Genomic DNA, 23,981 nt, shown 5'->3' on the forward strand with positions numbered 1-23,981 from the left:
ATGGAATAGACAGAATTTGATTGCCAGAGATGTTTTTGCTTTGCAGTCTGTTCTGGGGAAGCTGCCTGGGTCTAGCAGTACATGTCTCCCCAAAACCAGTTTGTTCTGGCATTCCATGGCTGCTTTGAAAAGCTGTTTGACAGCCAGTTTAAGATTCTTTAAGGAGAAGGGCAAAATTCAAAAGGCAAAGCACAATTGTGTCCTTTCATATTTGCACTACAACACTGAGTATAAGACAACACTTAAAAGTATTTCATATTGAGCTGTGAAACCCAAGACCAGACAGTAACAGTGAAAAACAAAAGTTTTAAAAGCTTTTCCCTGATTTCCCAGCACCACTGAGCACTCAACAGTACCATACACCAAGAGATAAGTGGTAGAAAATATCATGCTTTGTTTTCTCTACCAAACACAACCATAGCAGCAATTACCTTGAATTTTCCATAACTGCAAGAAGCAGAGGCTGAAGACCATGTCCTTCTCCCAGAAATTGGTAGCACTGAAGGGAGAGGTGGAACTGCAGGTATGGAAGAGGAGAGGAGAGCAGAGCAGAGCAGGACTTCATTTGCACAGGTCTATTACTGCACTGGTAAGAGTCTCTTAATAGTTTTTTTCCACATGTTATTGTTCACATGGACTCCAGACTGGAAGGCTTTATGTGCTTTTAATATAAATTAAGAGAAAAAGAAATACAACATTCTTACTCTACAAAGCCTCTCACAGATTTGTCAAAATTTGCCCATAGTCAGAACCAAGGTCCAAGAAAGGCAAATCTTGCCAAATCCCTGAAAATCATAAAAGGTTTATGTCTTTTTGCCTGGACCTTACCTCTACAATATTTTTATAAGTCTCTTCCAAAATACCATTGCAATGTGCTCGTGATTTTAAGCTCCACAATATATTAAGTGCACAATGAGGATCCATTTTTGTGTGACAGAGCAATCAAAAATGACAGTTTTCAAATGTCTTAAGAGAGAACACAGATTCTTCTTTGACACCTAAAATACAATCATAAAGTTAGAAAAAAACCACTCTGAAAAATTCATCCCTATTTTTCCTGACAGAAAGAAAGAAGTATCAGCTTCTGCTTGGAATGACAATAGTTTTTCCCAGCTGCATATTCTCAAACGTGATCTTTTGATCTCCCAACGATCTTTTATGAGCTCACTAAATGTCAGTATCACTTCTTTTTATTGCAAACCCTTTTCACCCACTTTTACATTGGAAGATCAGGTTTTTATAGCTCTGCACCTCAGAAAGGCTTCAACATGGCCTTCATCCTCTGCAGTCTCCATCCAGCCGTGGCCCCATGGCACAGGAACAGCATCGGAGCTGCTGAGGAGCCCTTGGAAGCCCAATGGAGAGCATGGAATTGCTGTGGAATTCTGCTCACCATCACATTAAACCCCATCACAGCTCCTGTATGTCTGCTGCTCTCTCATCTGTTCTGGCTGAAAACATCACCTTCAAGAAGCTAGAAACCATAAGTTACTTGTTACTTATAACATATTTCATACTTCTACAGATTTGTTGTAATTCCTGACTGTGATGGCTGTCAAATCCACTTGAGTGCTTCTTATTGAAAAATTAGGCCTGCATATCCATGGATGTTTCCCTCCTTGACCCATCCAAATGAAAGCCATAACTCCCAAAAACAGCCACTCTTCTAAAACACCACACATGGCATCTACCTGTTATTAATAAAAGTATGAACAACATTCACAGAAATATTAAAGAATCAAGTCAAGAACACTGTCTGAATACAAGTGTTAATAAATAAGCCAATCATCCAACTTTTGAGCAATTAGTGTCCTTGGTTTTTACTTGAAACCCTCATTTTCAGCACATTCATAGAAGACAAATGTCCCACTTCAAAGGGAATGAACACAAATTATGCCAATTACAGGAGAAAGATGAAAATGCAGCATTGGCAGGCTGGATACAAAATGTTGCAGAACAGCACTTCTCATCATAGGGTGAGTTTAGGTATAACCAGATGATTCCAGCACATACAGGCAAAGGATTTGATCTGTTGCCATCTGTGCATTATCTGAATATCCAAACAATCGGCGTAATGCACATGAAAACTTTAAAATATAAAAGGAAAATTAACAAAGCTGATGGTATCTCTAGATCACTGTGTGAAGTACTAATAAGCAACTGTGTTATACAACCCGTGTTCAACAGACTGAAAATGATCTTTCCCAAATCCAAATGACATACTTCTAAAGCTGAAAGTGATAGATTACAGCTGGCTGAGCAAGCACTGTACTGTATGCTCACTTTAAAAGCTGCCATTGTAAAAGACCCTCCAGGCTTTTTGTTGGTTCCTTTGCTCTTCTTATTAAGAACAGCAAAGCTCCTCTTATTTAACAGTAATTACAGGGGGAGGTGGAGAAAAAACTTCTCTTTCTTGTTAGTTTATTTCTCTGAAGATGTGCAGTAAGATTACTTTTAATCACACGTCGGTGGACCGAATATGTTGGTTTTATTTCATCACCTCAAAACATGGAAACATTTGCAATTATGAATACAAAATCTGAAAATTTACTATTAGGATTCTTATTAGAAAATACACCTTTACAACTACCTTATTGTCTCTGTATATGACATCCTATCCTCTCCACCACACAACCATTAAGACAGGAAAATATTCTCAGGAGAGCAGTTGCAGAACTTGTCGTATCCGTTCACACTTCTCCAGCAGTTTTGGGTCTTCTACATCAGAACCATCAAATTCCTTCATAAAAGCTTCAGCTTTCTGCACAGTTATATCTCGTGCTCCTCCTTGAAGCCCTTGCAGATAATCCAGTAAAATGGTGAAATACTTGTCTGGAACCTTGAAAGAAATTTAAAAAAAAAAAAATTTAAAAAAAAAAATAAAAAGGAAGAAAAAATCTGTGCTTTATTTTCTTCTCTCTCTCAATACTCATTCACAATCATGTCACCTGAAAGATAATTAGAAGAACCAAGTGGGCTTTTGTGTTTGCCAATGCCCATCTCTGAGTAGGGGTTTCTTGGCAGGGTCCAAACTGCCTGGAGGGATGGACCATGGTGAGAGGACTGTCATGTGCTCAGATGGGCAAAGCATCTGTGAGGAAATTCCAAGCAGATGTGGAAATGCTGATCAGCAAATGCAAACACTCCCTGACAGTGAGCTCAAGGCTGTGAGGGTTGTTGGAACTAAAAAAAAAAAAACCCACTAGCCAAATCCTGCTTTTGGAAACATGTATGCAAACCTCACCAAAATTCAATGAGAACTGCATGCACATGTCTAAGGAAAGAATTTTGCTTGAATTACCCTCATCCCTACCCAAAATTATTTGTTTGCCAAGATACCACCCACCATCAAGCACTTGGACAGAATGCTTATACAAAGGAATAGAATTTAATTTGAAAAACAAATTGAATTCAGACATATGGAAATAATTTTTAAATCATGCTGACTAAAACTGATAGGCTCTACCAACATGTCCAACATTAAAAGCAGTTTAGTCATCTACAGTTGCACTACCCCCATCTCACTCCCTTTGTAATTAACCAGTCACAGGTTACATTTTAGCTTATCTGGTACAACACACAATTTAAATGATCATTGCATTAAATCATCTTGGCAGTAACCTAGCAAAGACTTTTCAATAACTAATTCAGCATTTCAAACCAATTTATATTCAAAAGTATTGGGTGAGCAGACCTAGGCTGAAATGTATCTTAACTTCATCTTCTGTATTTGTGGGACAGGTTTCAGCCAATACGTGAATATTTTTGCCGTGAATCAGGAGATGTGAAAACATCTTAATCCTGCAAATATTTTTCTCCATGTTTAACTTTACACATATAACTTTAAAAGGCATTCTAGACATGAGTCAAGTTAAACACATACGTAAGTATTTAAAGGATTGAAGACTAATTATTTGAGGGCTGTTTCAATTCTGCAAAGTATCAACATTTCAGAGAAGACAGAGCTTCAACAGATACTTAATTTACAACTTATTTCTGCATCGACATTTGGCAGCATAACTTTGATCACTAAAGCTTCTATCACTCCAAAAGAAGAGGAAGAAAGAGTATTCCAACACCGCCTTCATCAATCAGGGTATTACAAAGTAATAAATCAAAACAAAAGTCTGCATTCAGCCTCGTGACTTTCATGCTATGGAAAACCTTGTATTTCTTCACACAAACACTCTCATGTTAAAGAAACAATACAGATTTAAAAAAATAATAATTTTATAGTCACTAACACTGAAATGGATGATACATGAAGTGCTGCTACAATATACAAATCAAACACATTTAAACATAATGAAAAATGTTTTTTTGAATCCTTTTTACTCAGAGTAAACTGGTACTAATAAATGACAAAAACACTCAGACCCAAACAATTTCAACCTGATAATGCTCCTTTAAAGCAGATGTTCAGTAATGGGTTTTGTAAAACTCAGAAGCATTTCTATGTTTGAAAGCATAGCCAAATTATCTATCTAATTTAAACCTCTTATTCTGAGACTTCAAGGTATAGTCATACCTCACTGTGGAATTACTGTTATTATTGTATCATTTAAGCAAAGTGCTTGAAGCAGCAATTAAAAGCCTACTCTAAACTTAGAGGTACTAAGTGTACAGTGACACGTGGCTGCCCGAAGCCTAGAAAACACTTAGCATGGCTAAGTGCTCAAGTTTTCAAAAAAGTCTTATAAAAAAGTCTGATTTTTGTTCTTAACACAGCTACTTGGTTTATTTCAGCAAGAGCTGACATACAGTACCATGTAGGCAAGAGAATTTATCTTTTTTTAACTTGCTCATACAACAGAGCCACAGCAAGGACTGGAGGATGGAGTGTGGCAGCAAAAAGTTAATGAAACCCAAATTTTAATTCTTCAAATACAGCAGTACAGGAGTTGAAATATCAAGGACTCTTGGTGAGGTTTTACAAGAAGGAACACAAAGTTTCTTCTAAGATCAGCCTTTGGGCTGGCTTGAAATTGGATATCAAGATTTCTCACCACAGCTCTGGCAAGTGGAAGTGACGCTTATGGGATTTTATTATTTTTCTTTTGTTAAACTGTTTTGACCTTTTCCTGGTTTCTTTTTCTCTCACACACACTAACCTTGCCTCTGTTCTAACCATAGCTGACTGCTCTGGAAACAGCCCAAAGTGAAACAATTCCTGTTCACTGGAAAAGAGGGGATGCATGACAAAATAATAGCAGGAAAAGCACAGTTATCACTTTTAAATGACACCAAGTAACTTAAAGTGTTTTCAGACCTTTAAAACTTGCAGATACTGGTATATTTTGCAAAGCAAATAGATATCTGCACAGAGAGCTTTAGCTTACTGCTTGCAAACTTGCTTTTCTCAGTGACCTTCTCAGGAAGCTTCAGAAACTGCTCCAGAGCCTTGCAGCCCAGAAGCTGAAGACAGATGATGTAGTTATGGTCTAAAAATGCTGTGCCAGATGACAAAGACCCACAGATGATCTAATGCTTATTTTATACAGGGTCCTGAAGAAGTGTAGACACAGTAGGTATACAGGCTTGGCTTGGAAACTGTCAGCCAAACATCAGATGGATTTTAAAGGGGCTTAAAGAACCCTTCATGTTGCAAGGGTCCTTAAAACCTCAACTTATTTCTCACAGAAAGAGGCCTCAGAGTAGAGGAAACTCAATTTGCTTCTTTGCGTGGCTTTTCAGTAGGCATCCAAGTGACACCATGAGATCAAAGATGTGGCTCAGGAAGGAAGGAAACTGATGTCTCCTTTTGTATTTTGGTCATGCTTGGATATCCAACAGATTTTACTCTGTAATGGAGAGGAAGTTGAATTTGGGTATAAAAAAAAAAATTCAAAAGAATCTGGTCTGTCCTCCCTATAGCCCTTATGAAGAGAGAGACTTCATCATATGCTTAATTATAAGCACTTGAGCAGTTCCACTAACTACTGAATTTGGATGCAGATGTTAATCATTATCTAAAGCTCATATTCAATGCATCTTTGACTATTAAACTACAAAATATGTGAATTTAAATAAATCAGAGCACTTTCTTTTTTTTTTTTTTTTTAATAAAGTAAGTTTCCTGGAGAAGCAAGGAGTTAGGCTGTGTTTTAATGCATATAACAAATGTTATTTAGAATTAATAATTTCCCAGTATATTTCAACACAAAACCCAAAGTAAATGGGTAAAAAAGTAAAAACAACATTCTGCCTGTAAAACAACTTCTGGGCAGATTTAAACAGTATCCACTGATTCTGAAAGGTTCATAAAGATATTTAAAGGAAAAACTTAAAAATAGAAGGCAGTGCAACAATCTAGACACTGACAACCAAATTCATATTCTGCAGCTGATCTTTTGAACGTATTACACTGTGTGAATGTTTTTACCTTCACGAAACTTCGCTTTTAATCACCTGGTTCACTAGAAGTATTTTTATTCATAAAGATAACACCCTATGTCAGGTGATTGGCTTAAGAGCTGCTGAGTAATTTGGGTCAGAAAGACTGGTCTGCTTAAACATTTAAGTGCATACAAAAAAAATCAGCAAAAACTGAATGTTACCTAAATGTATCAGTAAGCAAGGCATTGTGCAAACAGCTACATGTTTCTTCTGTTACACAACAAAAAGAATGACCTGAAACCTCCATTCAGTCCCACGATGGTCAGATCCTTACTGGAAATGCAATCTATGTTGATTTTTAAGTTATGAAATGAATGGATTTCAGTAATGATGCAAGCCCAGCTTCTGGTTCTACTTGATGCTTTTTACAATCAACATCAGGTTCCACTTATATTTAATGAGAAAGCTATTTTAACATCTTGGCAATATGGTTGTACATCTTAGAGAGAGCCAGAGATATCTGAAGCTATATGGAGGATCATGCTTTACAGTACTGGGTTCCACATTCAGAAATTCAAACTAAGGATATGACTCAAATTCTCAGTAAGCTCCAGATTTACATAGAACATGAATCTGCTCTATTTATGCCTGACATACATCAAGTACAGAAACATAGCATACACAGGAGAATGATCACCAACACAATAAAAAGGTTAAAATGATTCAGCATTTTGGTTAAAACCAAAGGAACTGATTTATAAATCATTAAAAAACTTTTATACAAATGCATAGCTAGTGCCAGCAACTTTTGATTGATAAAGAATATCTACAACTAATGTATGAAACATTAGATCATATTTGTTCTGAGAGAAAGTAGCATTAATACAAACCTTCTCTTTATCATACATGTGCAGAAGAAGCCAGGTTTGTCTTGTTTTTTGAAACTTCCATTCTTCTGGGTTTTCAGACCAGCTGTAGTAAATTAAAAAAACAAACAACGTGCTTAAATCTAATACTGTATAATCAAAACATTCATTATCTATAGATATTTCCTACAAAATCTTGAAGGGACATGGAGTTTCATGACACTGCAACAGATACCAGCCCACATTTCATATGGGTGGCTTAAAAAAAATTATCAATAAAAAGAGGGACAGCTACCTGGCTTCTATGCAAGAAGAGAAAAGATTACAGGAAGGTATTATGGCCATAAATACTATAAATTTTCATCAGAAAGCACTGATTCCTGGAAGTTAAAAATTAAGTCCCACTCCTCAACTTTGACCACTCCTTTCCAAGAGATCATTGCCCTCATTTGCCCCCCCACAACTGAGCACCCCAAATCCTGACCCCAGCTGCAGTATTTGGGGAGGTGGAGCGGATGAGAAAACAAATTTGGGGTTCAATAAGTTGGGATTTCACAATAAGCTGAAACTCATATGAAATTAAAGCAACCTCTAAAGGACTTGAAGGAGAGATGAGTGCTGCTACAGTCACCTCACCCACAGCTGAAGCCCAGCACAGGGCTTCAGTGCCAAGAGAATTCATTTCTCAGAAACAAATGTTTTGAGGCTTGGCTTTCTCCAAAGGTTTGCCTTACATATAGATGTCTATGAGGTAGAAAAATGCTTTTTGTGTCTCATTCTCCCCAGGAATTCTGATTCCAATATTTAGCTTAGAACTTCAGGCTGCCTCAATAGAGTAAAGTGAATGATAAACATCTGCAAGTGTTCTTTGACTGTTTAGCAAACACAATCTGCAAATTTTTAGCTGGTAAATACCACCACATTTGCATACATCCTGAAGATGATTTTAAAGCTGGTATATTCTGTTTTAGATGAAGAAAGAGTCATTTATTTCTAGAAAATGAAGCCTGCTTTTTAAAAAACGTTCTTGAAAATTAGCATCATAACATTTACAAGATTTGTCAGTATACTGAAATATCATTTAATGATCCAGAAGAAAATATATGAGGAGGGGAAAAAAAAAAGTAAATTTTACACTTATTTGATTTTTCTCTAAAGAAAACCAAGTCTCCAGAGGGTAGTGTGCAAAATGTCTTTAATGTCCCAGTTTGATTTACACAGAAACAGAGAGAGCAGAAATCAACTGAAGAGACAGCTGGGTATGAGAATTAGTATTGTTTAAACACTGTCAAGTCTAATAAAGTAAAAGAGTCCTCATATTCAGTGACTGCTCCACCAGCAAATACAACGTTCAGTCAATTCAATGAAAGAGAAAAAAATCAAGACCACAAATTTGTCCAGAGAAGTTTCATCTTGACTTTCAAATTCATGATAAAGAAAAAGCATCAAGAACTCCTCAGGGTTATCACTGGCTAAATTAAATCAAAATGTCTGTAACCAACATGCAAGGTAAAAATCAGACAAATAACAGTAAGCCTGGAAGGACAGACCAAAAATTCATAATCACGATGTATCCTAATTTACACACTCAAATGAAAACCACAAATGAACTGACTTAGAGGTTTCATGTGGGACATTGCCAATAAGTAAGCAAAAGTTGGCAAAACATTGTCCAAAAACAGAAGCCCAGAAGCTGACTGCCAAAAATTATAGAATAAAATAATAATTAAAAAAATTACTACGAGAAAACTGTTCTTCTCCCATCACCACCAACCTGGATACTCAAATATTTGCAAAATAAAGAGCATTCTGCCCTTGGTGTCAGTTGCCTTTGCAGCAAGGTGCCCACTGAGCCAGCACTGACTGTCAGAATTGCACCACCTGTAATGCAGTGAGACAGCAGAGAGGGAAGTAAAAAGGGCTTTTCTTCTGAGTGCAGTTTGTGGGGCACACTACCTGCTCATTTCTACACCATCTCTCTCTTTGCCAGGCAAACACAGTAGCTCCTAACTGAGGAACTGAACCTCTGCAGGAAGTACAAAATTTCTGGAAGTTCTTGAAAAAAAAAAAAAAAAAATAGAAATGATGGTGCTCGCTCTTAAGGGAAACCCATTCTTTTATGAGGTTCATCCTTTTTCCGAACAGTTGCATGAAGATGTAAGAAATTATGTCTATTTGCACAACACAAAGAAGAAAGTAAGTTTAAAATTCTTTTTAACCTTAAATAAACCTGGAACCAGTTTGCATTATAACCTTTGCAAGGTGGCAAGAACAAGCTGAATGACAGCTGTGTGACCGCATCCTGTGAAAACAGTCCCTTTTCTAATGAAAACCTTTAACACATGCTGTTATTTCTTTAAAGTTCCCATGTATTTATACAATTGTGATTATATCCACTGGTCAGACACACCACGCAGTACTCTGAGCATTTTCCTCTCCGTTAATTTTATGTTTCTATCACTTGTGTAGTGTTAAGCATTAACTTGAAAAATACAGCCTGGCTTCACTAATCTCCTATAAAGCTATAGGATGTTAAAATATCTTTATTACCTAGTTTATAAACAACTGAGACCAACAAATGAGTGCACTATAAGGTTAATTGCTCTTATTAGCCTATTACCAAAACCATATGCTCTTTTCTACATGCTAAAGCAAGCCATTACCTTCCTCTATCTGCCATCCCACTTTGACTTCATTCTAGTGAAGCATTCAGAAAACAAATCAAAGTTTCAGCTGGTCTTCCTGAAAGGGTTTGCTCTATGTATGGTTTACATAACAATTCCTGTAAACAGCAAATACTTTAACATAATCAACTGCAGGAAGTACATTTGTGCCCCTTAGAGCACCAGAGCCTCACAAACTCTTGGTTTGGTTTGTACTCTGTCCTATTAGAATCAAATGCTGAATGAGTATGGTAAGAAATGTTGTGTTTTCCTTAATAGATTATGGGTGTACTCTTACTTTCAGAAAATGATCCCAAGTTTTTAGCTGGTACTCTATTCATGATCCTTCTACTGAGTGTAACTCATACCCAAGTGTGGGCAATACACTGGTGATAATGGATGCTCAGTCTTTAAGACTGAGAACATGGCAGTTGCTCCTTGTAATTGGACCCCCCAAAAGTTGTTAAAATAAAAGTTTTTCCACTGATTCCTATGACAGCTTTTTTCCTACTCCTACAACAGCTTTAAAACCTATGGAAAGTATCAGACTATGACAAAGTGAGAGGGGTATCTCCTTTTATCAGAATGACATAGTTTAGAATGACACAGTACATTTTTAGAAATGCTCAACCTTTAAACTGCAAACATTAAAGCTCTGTAACTCAAGAGAGGTCTCATTTTGCTGTTTACATGCAGATAAGCTTCCTTGACAAACTACAGCAGTAGAAAAGGCTTTTCCTTTGAGTGATTAAATACACAGAGTAAGACTACATTATGAAGAAAACTTCTTACAGATAATCACAGCCTCTTTCAAAGACTGAATTAATTTGGTAGCCTTAAGAATTATCTATGCCCAGATGTAATATAAACTATGGAGCTGGATGCAAAATATCCATGTGTAAAACATATATTTTTCCAGTATGCCTGAAGCTAATTTTCTATATATTATACAAACACTAATTGCCTTCTCTATACTGCTAATGTTTGAATCTTTCTTATGAACTCCAGCTCATTGCAAAAACACACTTGTTGACTTTAGTTAAAGAGAAAATTTATGTTTGTATAAATGACCTTCCTAAACAGCTTTGAAATTGAAGATCCAGAGGAAATGAATCAAATTAATCAAGCAGCTTAGGGAATTTTACATTTGAGTCCTATGTAGGAAAGCTGCCCAAGTTTCTCACTGGTCTAGCTCATAAATGGGTTTTAGTCTCTACATTAAAGTAATGGGAATACAGGCAAAACAAGAAGAAAAACAGAAGACAAGTGGAAGTGTGGAGGGCAGAGTGCTCACTGGAATGTCCTCATGAAAAGAGAAGTGGAAGGGAAAGTAGCCAAATTGGTTCCAGAAACACAGAAAGCATTATTTTTACAAATTGGATTCAGGAAGGCAACACAATGCATCTGCTCAGACTGCTGCCTGGGATGAAACACCAGAAAGCTCTCATCAATGCTGTGTTCTCCTATGTGTAGAAAAGCACTGTGATGAGAGCCAACCATTTCACTCATTCAACTGGAAAAGGTTATTGGGTGGGAGACAAGCCTTGAAAAGCCAGAAAGACAGACATATGACTGCTGATGACCTTCCAGAAGTGCTGCTGCATGCCAAAAGCAGGGACACCCATATCTACTGCTCCAGTTTTGTGCCACTGATGGTCCAGCCCACCTCAGATACACCTTCCAGCCTGGATAAAAGCAGACTGCCATCAAATTTTTGCTTGTCCAGCACAGAGCCTAGACTGATCATCAGGGAATTGATTTGAAAGGTTTCTTTAGCCCTGAGGACCAGGTCAGAGTGCAGGCTTCTCTTGCTCTTCTGTGATTTCCCCATGAGGACTCTCATGTCTCACTTTAAAAAGGAGAGGCAGAGCAACCACATTCCACTGGTTCCATTACACCACATCCAAGGCTGGACTGAAAAGACCTATTTAAATGTTCAAAGCAGCACAGTACAGTATACAAAAATGGTCATATTTTTCCCACCTTATTTACCCGGGTACTTTTCTGGTTTGATATACTCAGATTCATCACTCTGAAATCTGTCTTTAAGGATCACCAATGTTCCTCTCCATGCCCCACAAGGAAGGCTGAACAGAAGTTATGGCACAATTGAGGCTTGCAGGAATAATGTTAAGCGTTTTATTCTCTAAGCACTCTGAAAACAGTGCAAAAATTATCATTTCTGTTCTCACTGCCCTAGCCTTAAAATGTGGGTAGCAGGTGCTTCCTCCATGAAGAACAACCATAGTGAAAAAAAATTCCCTTTAAGGCATTTAAAGCCTTGCTGAAACCCTTGGCACTCAAGTGATTTGCTAAAATATTTCACATACAGTAGAAGTAATTTCAACATACCATTCTCTTATGTTTCTAAGGTAAGCTCTCTGCCCTTATAAGGCTCAAATCTGGAAACTCTGAACGCTGTTATCAGGTCAGCTCAGTGGTGAGTGCAACCTCACATATGGGCAACAGGTGAGGACGGGAACCCAAAACCTCAAAGAGGCTCCCTGGAACCCCTGGAAGAAGCATGAAGGGAGCAGAAATCTGGCACAAGGTCTTTTTTGTGGGAGAAGAGACATTTTATGGATGGAGGTTTTATGTGGATACATAAAAAATATATGGATATATAAATTATATAAAATATATGGAATTTTTATATACGCCCTATAGTGCATACAGTGAAGTAGCAATAATAATTTTTTGACCAGTTATAACACATACTATTATTTAAAGGGAAATTAAAAGTGTTTATTTCTATTGCGGCCATTCAGAACTTCTTCTGTTTCTCTCAGGGGCATTTAAAAAGAATTTACTTTAAAAAAAGATAGCTTTTAAATGTCTGCCTTTGTCAACAGCTGCATGCCCAGAAAGCTGCCTTTCCATCTGTTTCAGTGCTCAAGACAAGGTAAGAGGAAACTCTTTCCAAGTGCATGGGATGCTGATTTTCTGCATTTGGAAAAAATATCCAAAATTTAAATTCTAAATAGATTTTCAAAGACATAATCAGAACGGTCACATTTATCTGATACACTCATTTCACAGGATTCAAGATTTAGATGTAAGAGACAGTCAAACCTTTATTTTTGACTGTGTTTTTCTCGCCTTCTGGATGATTCTGTTTATATCCCCACTCTGATTCCTGGAGAAAGTTAATATATTTATATTGATATTCACAAATCCAGTTTTGAAGCTAATTAGACTATGACTCAGATAAAGCTCTTCCTTATTTTCCTGGAAAAGAAGAAGAAACACTATTGGAGCTCTTTTGCCAGAAGAAAACTTTCTAAAATTGTCAACAGATTTTAGAAACTGTGCCACATTTTTGGTTTCAAATCCTGGCACCATTTTGCAATCCGTGGTTTAAAAGTAATTTTTAATATATTCTTCCATCTGGTTTATACACAGCATAATGACTAAAGACCTGTGAAAACACAAGGGAAAGAAGATTTTTTTTCTTTCTTTCTTTTTTTTCTTTTAAAATAAATTTAGGGATCACACATGCAGGAAAAAAAATGTTCTTTTTAGTGTTCCATTTTTGTCCTGATGTCAAATATAAGGGCAGATCGTATCTGATTGTATCTGTGCAGCAAACTACAGAGGTCACTGAATTTTCTTAGAAAGTATTTATAAAGCCAAAGGAAAAGGCGTTTGAGCCTTAAAGCAAAGCCTTGATTAAATCTTCGTAAACTGTTTATCACAGCATATCTTTTATCATATTTACTTTCATCACTTGCCATTATTTGTAAGGTTTTATATTCTGTTTGCATCCTGAAGCTTCAGCCAAGCCAGAAATCCCCTTCCTCCCCCTCTATAGGCACTGCTCAGATGCAACATGAGACATCCCCTTGAAGGGCTTCGAGTATAAACAGATGAGACAGATGATAAGTGGAAAGGAAAGCTGACCCAGAAAATTGTAATGATGTCTCAAAATTATACAGCAGGTCATCAGTACAGCTCCTTTCTCTCATATATAGTACAATATACCTGGGGTATCTTGCTAGGATTCAACGTGCCACTTTTTCATTGACACCAACCTGCTTGCAAATGCCAAGAACATTCCACTGGGAAAAAGACTTTTACAATTTTTTTGGCTTTAATTCTTTTTCTGGTACAGTTATTTGGTTGCTGGTATCTGTATTAGCCTGCCTGCAGCAAAACCACATTCTGATCTCAAAAAAATGTATATAGCAGTCATAATATTCTGACAACTTTCTGTTGTTTTCAGTAATAACAAACAGGTTAGCAGTAGGCTTGAAAGGCCACAACTATAATTATTGTGTTATTAAGCTAAAAGTGCTCTTTACTTTAAATGCATTCATAAAAAAGAGGACAAAGCAGAAGTTGAATTATCAGAAAAATAAAAAATAGACTTTGAGCCTTTCACAGCCAATCTGTTCTGCTCCCACAAGGAATGTACAACTAAGTGCTACCCCAATGCTGTGCTGAAGTCCCATCTCCTCTCCAGATGTCCAACTTTTCTTGCACTTAATTCTGGTCACACTGATGACCAGACCAGAAATAAAGGAAAGGAAAAATGAAAAGAACTGTTATGCCTCCCTCCCATGAAGAACATCCTGGGGGGTACGAGGAGATAAACAGGGCCCCATGGTCTCTACATGAAAATCTTGTAAGAAGCCAGCTGCAAGTAAAATAAGTTTCAAAAGTTGGCAACAATCCATTTATATAAATATATTCTGTTGGTCAGATGAGTGATATGCTACCACACCCAGAGAAAAAAAAAAATGGTCACTTCTGCCTTACCATCACACCACATAACATCCAGCTATGGTACAGAATGCACCTCTCATGTCCTCTTGTTTGAGAAGCAGAGATAAGCTGACAAATAACTGACCTTAAATCAGTCCCTTCCAATGTGGTGTCTGGGGACTCCAGCTGGAGCCTCCAGGAAAGGAGAAATCCCTCCCTCAAAGGGAACCTGAACCTTCAGCCTTTGCTGTAGGACTGGCCCCATACATCTACAGCACTGGCCTGGCCTGGTGATGATGCTCTGTAGGCAAATGGAAAGCACCCTGCATTGTCAAATTCTTTACTTAGTTCTCTTAGGACTGTATTGAAGAACAGATACTTAGGAATTTGGATGCCAGCACCAGATACACAGCTGCAGAAATTATATTTGCTGGCTTTTTTTTTCCCCCCTAAAATGAAATCCAAGTACTTTTATTGCTGGCTGATTAGCCAAAGCTCATCTTTGTTACAGGAAGCCCCACACAGCCCTTTTCAAATAACTCATCACACAGTTGGCTTTTACAGAGCATCCGAGAGGACAGCACGTTTGGGGTTATTCTGGACCAACAGCAAGAACATTTATAGAAGCTTTAGGAAAAAAATAAATTACCCGTCAGTCATCCTTGTAATTTTTCACATCTTAATTGGGCATCCCATGGCTGCCTCCATTAGGAAGTATGGCAGAGGCAGAAGGAAAGAGTATGTTGCAGACCCATGGTCTTTTGTATCTCCTAGGCTGCAACCTTACAGAATGATTTACTTTTCCCTTTCTAAAAGGGACAAGTCAGTGAACATATCAAGATCAACTTAATAGTGTGCAGCAGTTGACAGACCACTCTTTTTTCTTTTTTGACATAGCTGATACATTCAGCTATTTCTCCCTGCATAGTAACATTTGCCACATAGAGTTCAGGATAGTATCAGATTCTCCTCTTCCAGTATCCTGTGATGTGCATTGCACTACTAAGATTTTAAGTAATCTATACTTAAAGAAACTGGTCTGCCAATTACTGCTTCCTGCAGGTGGCTCTTACTCCAATTAAATTTTATTCCTATAAAAGTAATTACTGATACCTTTTTGGGCACCACCATTTTAATAGATGTGTGAAGCAGGAGACAAGTTTTATTAAGGATCCAGTTTTATTATTTCGAAAATACTTCTTGTTATTCTAACTCTGCTCCCTGGAGCTAATTGATTAATAATAATTGCCAATTGCATTTTAAATTTTAATTCTGGCTTTGGCTGACTGGAGTAAACGATTTTCTAAAGCTATGAAACTACTCACAACTATTGTGAGTATTTGGCCATTGGATGAATAGTTTGGGCATAGCTGACGAAGTGATCAGCAGTGTTAATTTTCCCAGATCTAAACTTTATGACACAGAGAAAACATAAAACCTTCATTTTGCATCTCTGATGTGTCAAGAACATGGTCTGAATGTAAGAAGATGGGTGAGGACAAAATGCCTTTCCTCAAATCCAGGAGATGAGTTAAGGATGGGATGCCTGGGCTTAGAGCCAGGCACTAGGAAAGGAGTTTGGAGAGCAAGGGGAGAGCAGACTTCAGAGGCTGAGAGGAAAAAGCTCCTCCTCATCCTCCTTTAAACAAAGACTCACTGCAAGTGAAATTTTATGAAAATAAAATAAATAATCCCTGCAATTTGCTTTTAGTTTAAAAATATCAAGAGGTAGTTTGTTGGGCTACTCCTACGAGAAATGAATAATTTTAATTATTCTGGTTTTACTTGACCTGAATAGTGCACAGGTTTCCCTCAGGACAAATGGAAAAGGTGAAAGTGCTTGTGTGAAGGGCTGACACTCACAATGCACTCAGGGAACAATGAAGGTGTCAAGATACAGTCCTGAGGCAGCCTGGCGTGAAGTAAGAAAGACTTCTGCTTCTGAATCTCCCCAAATCTATTCCACAAGGTTTCTAAAAGTCCCTTCAGATTAAATAATATATCAAAGATGCTTAATTATTCAATTAGATGAAACCTCTTTTGTATAATACTATGGGCAGATGAAAGTTGGATCCCAACAAGAAATATCTAATGGCTACATTTAATAAACTCTTAAGAAAATTAATTTATACTAAATTTTATTTTACTGGAAATGAGAGTCATTAAGAAAGGATGCATTAAATTTTCTTAACTAGGCTTGGAAATAAAGGCATTATTTTACAGGAAAGATAATCAGGGAAAGAAACCTTAACTATTACTACCCCAATAGTTACAGACTTAACACAGGTAATTGTGTTTTCCTCATCTGAGGGAGCACTTTACAGCACAAAGGTTAGTTACTGCTAATACAGTTTACAGCTGCAGCAACACATATATGAAAATTTAAGAGGAACCTTAAAAAGCCTACTAAAAAGAATTATAAACGAATATAAACAAATAAAAGCAAACTAAATAGAAAAAAATCAGTTCAGCAAGAATGCACAGGAACCCTGCTCAGGAAAATGAAATCTTAAGAGCCTCCAATTTCATCTGATACCAAATCATTGTGTGACTGAGAACAGGAATTCTGTTACCTCCAGCTGCCTAACTGAAGAATTTTTGTTCCTAGTTTTATTAACAGCAAGCAAGTTGAATAAAGAAGCTAGAAAGGTCTGGAATGCTAATCCATACATTCCATACCCACCCAGAGATCAGTATAGTTTCTAGTGGCCTTCAGGAATGTCTTGAGATGCCACTTTGGAAAAACCCAAACATGCAAACTCCTCTGACAAAATAAGGAATAAAGAAAAATCCTTACAGGTCTGTTGGGACCAGACATTGGTGTAGGGCCAAAGGAAACAGAGCTTTTGTTCAGATGAGAAGAAAGTTCTATCTAGTTTCTCTCATGTCGTTTTCTTTAAAGGAATCCTTCTGATAGTGCAAGGACTTTGGTGAGTCACAAGCTTCATCATTGTTTAATTTACCAATCTGAAAAATGGGGTAATATAAAAATTTCTCAAAAGCTGTCATAACAAGAGAGAATAAATTATTGTCAAAATATTTTTCATTTATTTTGTCAAAATACAGCCATGATATGCTATCAGGAAAGGTACACTGGAAAAGCAAATTACCATTACTATGACAGGGAGAAGATAGAGAAAATGTTTTTTAAAAAACAAAAAATAAAAAAAGTGTTTAAAGATGGGGCTGGTTAGTGGACAATATATTTTTCAGCTGATCCTATGAATGATAGATGTCAGATGAAAGGATTTGTGAATTCATGCTAACGATGCTATTAAATTGAGTCTTTCCAAATCAGAATGTTTGAAGCAAATGCCCAAGTAAATATTTTGACAGCTTTGTTTCACACTGAAAAAATAGTAGAAGCACAAAGAGACAGAAGGTTTCAAAGTAAATCATCTGCAGCTTTTACTGAAATATGCTTGGAGATGTGTACTTGTGACCTTCCATAAAATTAATTCAAAGATTTAGAAAGATGAATGATTTGATGTGATGCCATAAAGCAGGATTAGAGTTTCCTAATCTATTTCTTCCTTTTTCATGAAATTAGTGACCATTTAAGGTTATGGAAATTACAAGAAAAAAAAAAACCTCTTTCCTCTGCCATAAACTCAATAGGACAATGAGCAGATTTTCAAAGATAGAACACTTACTGACACTGATGGAGGAAAGTTTAGCATGGACGTGAATGTCCCTTGCATTCTCCTCATAAACCACATAATAGTGCTGAGCAACTGGGTAAGAAAGCTACTCCAAAACCATTCCCTATGGAACAAAGTTTATCCATAATAATAATAATAAACCATAAGAGGTTTTCTTCAGGGAAAGTAGTGTCCATCTGACTGTTTTTCTATTGAATAAGTTGCATCATAAGCATTTACTAATTTGGCTGGTAAGTTAAGCAGTTGTTGCTTGTTTCTAAAACTTCCTACTTTCAAATGAGTTGAAAATACCACTGAAACATCTGCAACACCTGAGGACTTTCACATAAAACTAAGTTTAAAAATCTTAGAACCTGACATTTCAGAATTTTCAAAACAATGACCTGCTTTGTTTCTAGAAACCAGAGTTGCTCTACTCAGCAAGATAGAAAAGGCAAAATATATGCAAAAATATTTGTAAGTACCTAGGATCTTCACAGCTTGATACACCAGTATGGAGAGGCCTTGCTAGATATGACTGAAATTTAAAAAAAAAATTCTGTCCATCTGGAGCATTTCCAGGATAATATTACAGACACCCAGAATATATTCCTACAGTTCACCTTCTTCCCAGAAATTCATGGCAAAAATAGCAAAGCCTGGTTCCGAGCTACTTAAAGTTGATTTCTGTTCTTAGTTTTGTTCACTATTTTTAGAATTATGTAGTAAATAATGCTGCTATTATATGCCAGCATTAGCTTTAACTGCCAAGTTTATCTCCAGTAATAGCCAAAGAAGCTTCGGTGCCTGTCCTGGCACTGGAAGCAACAGAACTTAAAAACCAGGTCCGTGCAGTGTCTAAGCTCATTTGCAGAGAGCCATGACCTCTTAATTCAGGCTCATCTAGGTGTTAACCCCATTATTCAGGTTTCAGACCTGAGGCACCTTCCTCTGCTCAGTGCACAGGGATCTCCTTTACCACCTGTATTGTGCAGCTGGACTTGCACAGAAGAGCTGCAAACCAAAACTGATCAGTCTGGATAGCTCCAATATTTTTAGGTGGGAAGGAGATGTAAGGAAGAGTAACCTGCATGATCCCTCTAAATTAAAAGATGTTAACGTGTTCCTTCAGCAGAGCAGCAAAATTGTTGCCTTAGAACCATAAAAAGCAGCAAACCCACCAAGAACTTAATAATGGTTTAAAAGCACAATATGAGATCCTGTGGATGTCATGTGGGGGTTAGAAAAACACTGGCATGGCTCCAAGACACTTCTGCATATCACTTGCCACCAAGATACAGAAAAGTGAATCCAGAAGTCAATGAGTGTGTCACAGGGACTGAAAATCCCCACGTCAGGCTGCCAGCAGACATCTTGATGAAACAGGCTAGAGCTGTGTGGTGCTATTACTGAGAGTGTAACCTGACATTCACAGAATCCTAAATGCACAGTTTGAATAATCAGATGATAATGAGAACACTAACAGCTGGAAATGTAGATTGTAAAGCTGACTCTGAAACTGCAGGGCATCTGACTTGCTGCAGCAGGATGAGAAGCAAGTTCCCTTTTGCAGTCAGTGAAAAATACTTTATGGCTATAGTTGACATGTTCATGCCAACAGTGTCATTAACACAAAACTGAATAGTTGGGGGGAGAAAAAAACTAAACTAAAGTCTTTAGTGTGCAGCAAATTAAATGTGAAAACTCAATGTGCTACAAAATGTATTCAAAGATGAGTCCAGTGTTGTTGCCCATAAACCAAAGCCAGGGTACCAGGGAGAAGGAAGGAATCACAGACTCCCAATCCCTTCTGTGTGAAGCTGGAAGGTAACTCCAGTAAAGCAGTGTGTTTGCTTCCAGATCCTGTGTTTCCAGAATGAACACAGATGCAGAAGTTCAAAGGAGAACAACAGAACACATCAGTGTCTGGAAGGACTCACAAAAGATGGAGGATTAGGGATGGATCACTTGGGTGAGACTGAGAAACCCACACAGCCAGGTGAAGGATGGAAACACTGGGAAAGAGAAGATATTTACAAAATGTGGGGTAATACAATGATTTAGAAAACCTTGCTCAGTAACAGGTCTAACACAGTAGAACAATTTTTCTGCTTCATGTACCCTAAGAGCAAACTTTGCTTTCTACAGGAGATAATATGCTTAAGTTCACAGAATAGCCCTAAGCAGCACCAAATCTGTAGAGTAAATAGGTTCTCTCCCCACCTACCCTCAATGGGAATAAGTGCTGGTGTTCCAGCACCCTAAAAATAGGAAAGGTGTGGGAATTGCAACAGAGAGCTTTATAGAGCTTCTGAGTAATGCCAGGCTGCTAGGGAGCTGCAAACAAACTGAGGTGGCTGCATCACATGCCATGGGGTGCTGGAGTTACACAAGGGAGTGTAGGATAATAATAATGATAAAGTAACTCCCCCTTAATGAGATGAGACACTTTTCTCTGCCACAAAGAAAGACAGTGGCTTCCTTTAGAATATCTGTTCAACCACTAACATCCATTAGAAAGCAGTCAGACACTGATTTAGGTCAAAAAGAGGAATCCCATCTAGACACAAGTAAGGCCCTGGCAGAAATTAAAAGACAAGCAATATAGAAAGTTGGAGAAGTGCTAAAACAAATTCACTGATCTCTAAAGTATTAGGAAAAGTGCAACCCTTTGAAATAAGATAGCAGCAAGTGCCTGCCTAAATCCACATAAAATATAGCTGAAGAAGAATGCCAGATGTAAAGTTATCCTGCATCTAACTCTCTGGATTCATGAGGTTTCTTATGGAACTGATGAAGGTGACAAAATTACTAAAAGCATGTATGAATAGGTTAACTACACCCATAGTTAATGCTTTCCCCAGAACTTTTAAGAAAATAGCCCTGTGATTCACATACTATTGCATTGTGTTCACATACTATTTTTGCTACTGGCTAATTGAGATTTAACACTAGAACAGTTCTCTGGTAGTTTATGAAATTCAAGATAACTGATGAGCTTTTATATATGCTACACCTCCCCAGCAGGAATGAAACTCATTCTCCATCCTGGAGGGATGAGGGAGAAATTACACTAAATGCTGATGTTTGTTGTTATTAAACCCAAGGAGTCATTTTCTGGAGGGAGAACAAAATACCTGTGTATGTTTACAAATCTAGTGCATCAGTTTTAATATCTAAAAGCTTAAGCCACTGATAGTGAAACATCAGCACCAGAGTCAGCTTTGAAATTATAAAAGATTAAGACAAATCAGCAATGAGAAAGACTTAAACACTTTCAGAATCAAACATTAGAAGTCATCACTGACCATAACTAAAAAATATTCAGACTGTAAGAGGAAAACCAGCTTAAAAATGTTATGCATCAATGAAGCAAACTAAATCTGACACCAGCACACTTAATGTGCTTTAAATTTAGAAACTCATTTTCAACATAATTGAGCGTGGCTGTGTTTGTGCAGAAGGTCTCTCAGCATAGTCCCAAATGTGGTAGGACAAATGGTTTTGTGATTTGCTGGAGAGACAACTTCATCTCAGCTTCTCTACCACCAATCTCAAGTGCTGCTGCCTTCTTTAGGGCTCAGGACAAGCTTTCCCTGGTTCCTTCAGAAATCAGAAGCTTTCTAGATGCTGACACTGAGTGAACACTAAGCTACCCATTAATGCCCTTCTCCAGCTGGCCTCTCTTCCAGTAGGTGCAAAAACTTTATATAATTTATAGGTGCTATTTTTATTTATATTACACAAATCTGTATGATACATTGAATACAGAATCACATATTTTATAACAGCAAAATATATACTTGCTGCAACACTCCTTGATATTTGTATTCTTCAAAAGACAGAACAATATTTCAGCTTTAAAATCTCCTTTGTTTGGTGCTGTTTGTAATAAAGTTTGACCCAGGTCTGGGATCTGTTTCCATTCTGCAAACACAGCAGATAAACAACCGCCCTGGGTTGTCCTCTGCTTTCAGCAGCACTGTCACTGAACTCAGCAAAAACCACTTTGTGTTCTGCAGAGTCAGGATGTTTCCCCAGTCCATGTGAAATTCTGCCTCTCGTGTTTGTGTTTCTGTAACGTGCCCTTGCTTTGTATTATTCTTATAAGCATTTTTTTTTTTTTTAAAGAAATCTCTGACATTCTCTGAATGTCACCCGAGCTGAAATTAGGGACGAGGAAAGTAAGATCTCCAGAGAAAACTGGAAAGATAATGCCCTGGGAAACACTCCAGTGACAGGTGTTACTTGGATGACATAAATCATTACAGAAAGAAAAGAAATGTACCCCGGCAGCTGATTTTTAAAATACATGTGATACATAACATTGCAAGGCTTAGGTAATTCACAGCAATAACATATGATATTATCTATTACTTCTACCTCAGATGACATCAGCTCTGTATTTCCAGATGCTTTTAGTGACATCTCTTCTGATCTATTTCTCTGATGAGTGATAGAGAAAACTGTATGTGCAGATCCATATAGCAATGAACTTTCTAAGCCAAACACAAGAACAGAAATATTTCCAGAAGAGTGGCTTGCCAAGATGAACAAGTTCTGCCAACATCTTAATACCACAGAGGTCAGTTAGATTATAATTAAATCTAATTACCATCCTCATGAATTGCATCATCTTTTCATTTGAAGGCACTTAATGATCAGAGAAAAAGATGAATTTTATTTTAGATTTTTCAAGAATCCACTTATCATCCCAAAGAAAAAAGGCACCTCATCATTAGAAGGTAGAGATTTGTGCAGTTTACCCACCACTAATGCTTCCTCACTTCTATTTTTCCCTATTCCTTTGCAATAATTTTACAATGGGTTTTTTTTCCTGTTCAGTACCCCTCTGAATTTTTTTTTAATCATTCCCCAATTTCTTGTTTTCCTTCTCACAGTTTTATAAACTATGCTTTTTTTCCTGCTTCTTTTCTTACTTTATCTATGTATTTTTAATCTTATCTGTATCTCCCTTTCTGCTCCCCCAGCAAGCTGGAGAACCTGACTCCAGCAGAATTTCTTCTGTTTCCACAGGCAAGATGTGGTTGCTGTGCTAGACAGAACTGCACTGGGAAACTGTCTGAGCTTATCTCATTGAAGGAAAAGGTGAGATAAAAACTGGTGAAGCAAAGACATTTTTTTTCCCCCTTTTCTTTTCCCACAGGTTAACAGAAAGCAAGAGCAGAAAAAAACAAACAGGAGCCATTTGGCTTCTTCTCTTCTATCAGGAATGCAAAACTTGCTGCATGCTTGCCCTGGTCTCAAGCAAATGAGCAAACAGCTGGAATGCCTGGGCTGCCAACTTCACCCATCTCAGGGGAACCCCTTGGGCACCCTGAGCTCTAACTGGGGGCTGCACTTTGGGCCACCACCTGCTGTTGGATGTGGCCATCCCATACGCATAGGGAAAATAAGCCTCTCTCATTGGTACCTGAATAAAATTGTAATTTGACCTCTCTGGAGGCTGGCACAGCATCGAGGACTATTTGGTTTTTAGACTAAAATAACAAACCTGGAAAATCAGAAGAAATGGCACACTGCGTCCAGAAGTATTTAATCCTGGTGAAGAATTTCATGTATGGAAAAGATGATTCTGCATTCTGTGGGAACCACTACCTCTTGTAATCTACATGACCTAAAAAAGTCTACTTTTCCCTTACATGTTTGAAGTCTAGATGTGGAACAAAAAAAAAAATAAAATCTTTCACTGAACCATAATATTTTTCTTTTAAAATTATCAAACAAAATTTCTCTAAAACAAATCCAGT

At 37.4% G+C, this 23,981-nt stretch overlaps 1 protein-coding gene across 1 annotated transcript in view; it reads right to left on the minus strand.

Moving 5' to 3' along the window:
• Positions 1 to 645: 645 nt before the first annotated feature.
• The window catches only part of CHLSN (cholesin), a 121,315-nt gene continuing 97,979 nt past the window's right edge, over positions 646 to 23,981 (minus strand). The window contains 2 exon segments of the mRNA XM_071760903.1: positions 646 to 2,839; positions 7,227 to 7,308. Coding sequence (XP_071617004.1) covers positions 2,657 to 2,839; positions 7,227 to 7,308 — 265 coding nt within the window. The 3' untranslated portion in view covers positions 646 to 2,656.

Source organism: Heliangelus exortis, chromosome 17, assembly GCF_036169615.1.
Source record: "Heliangelus exortis chromosome 17, bHelExo1.hap1, whole genome shotgun sequence".
NCBI lineage: Eukaryota > Metazoa > Chordata > Aves > Apodiformes > Trochilidae > Heliangelus > Heliangelus exortis.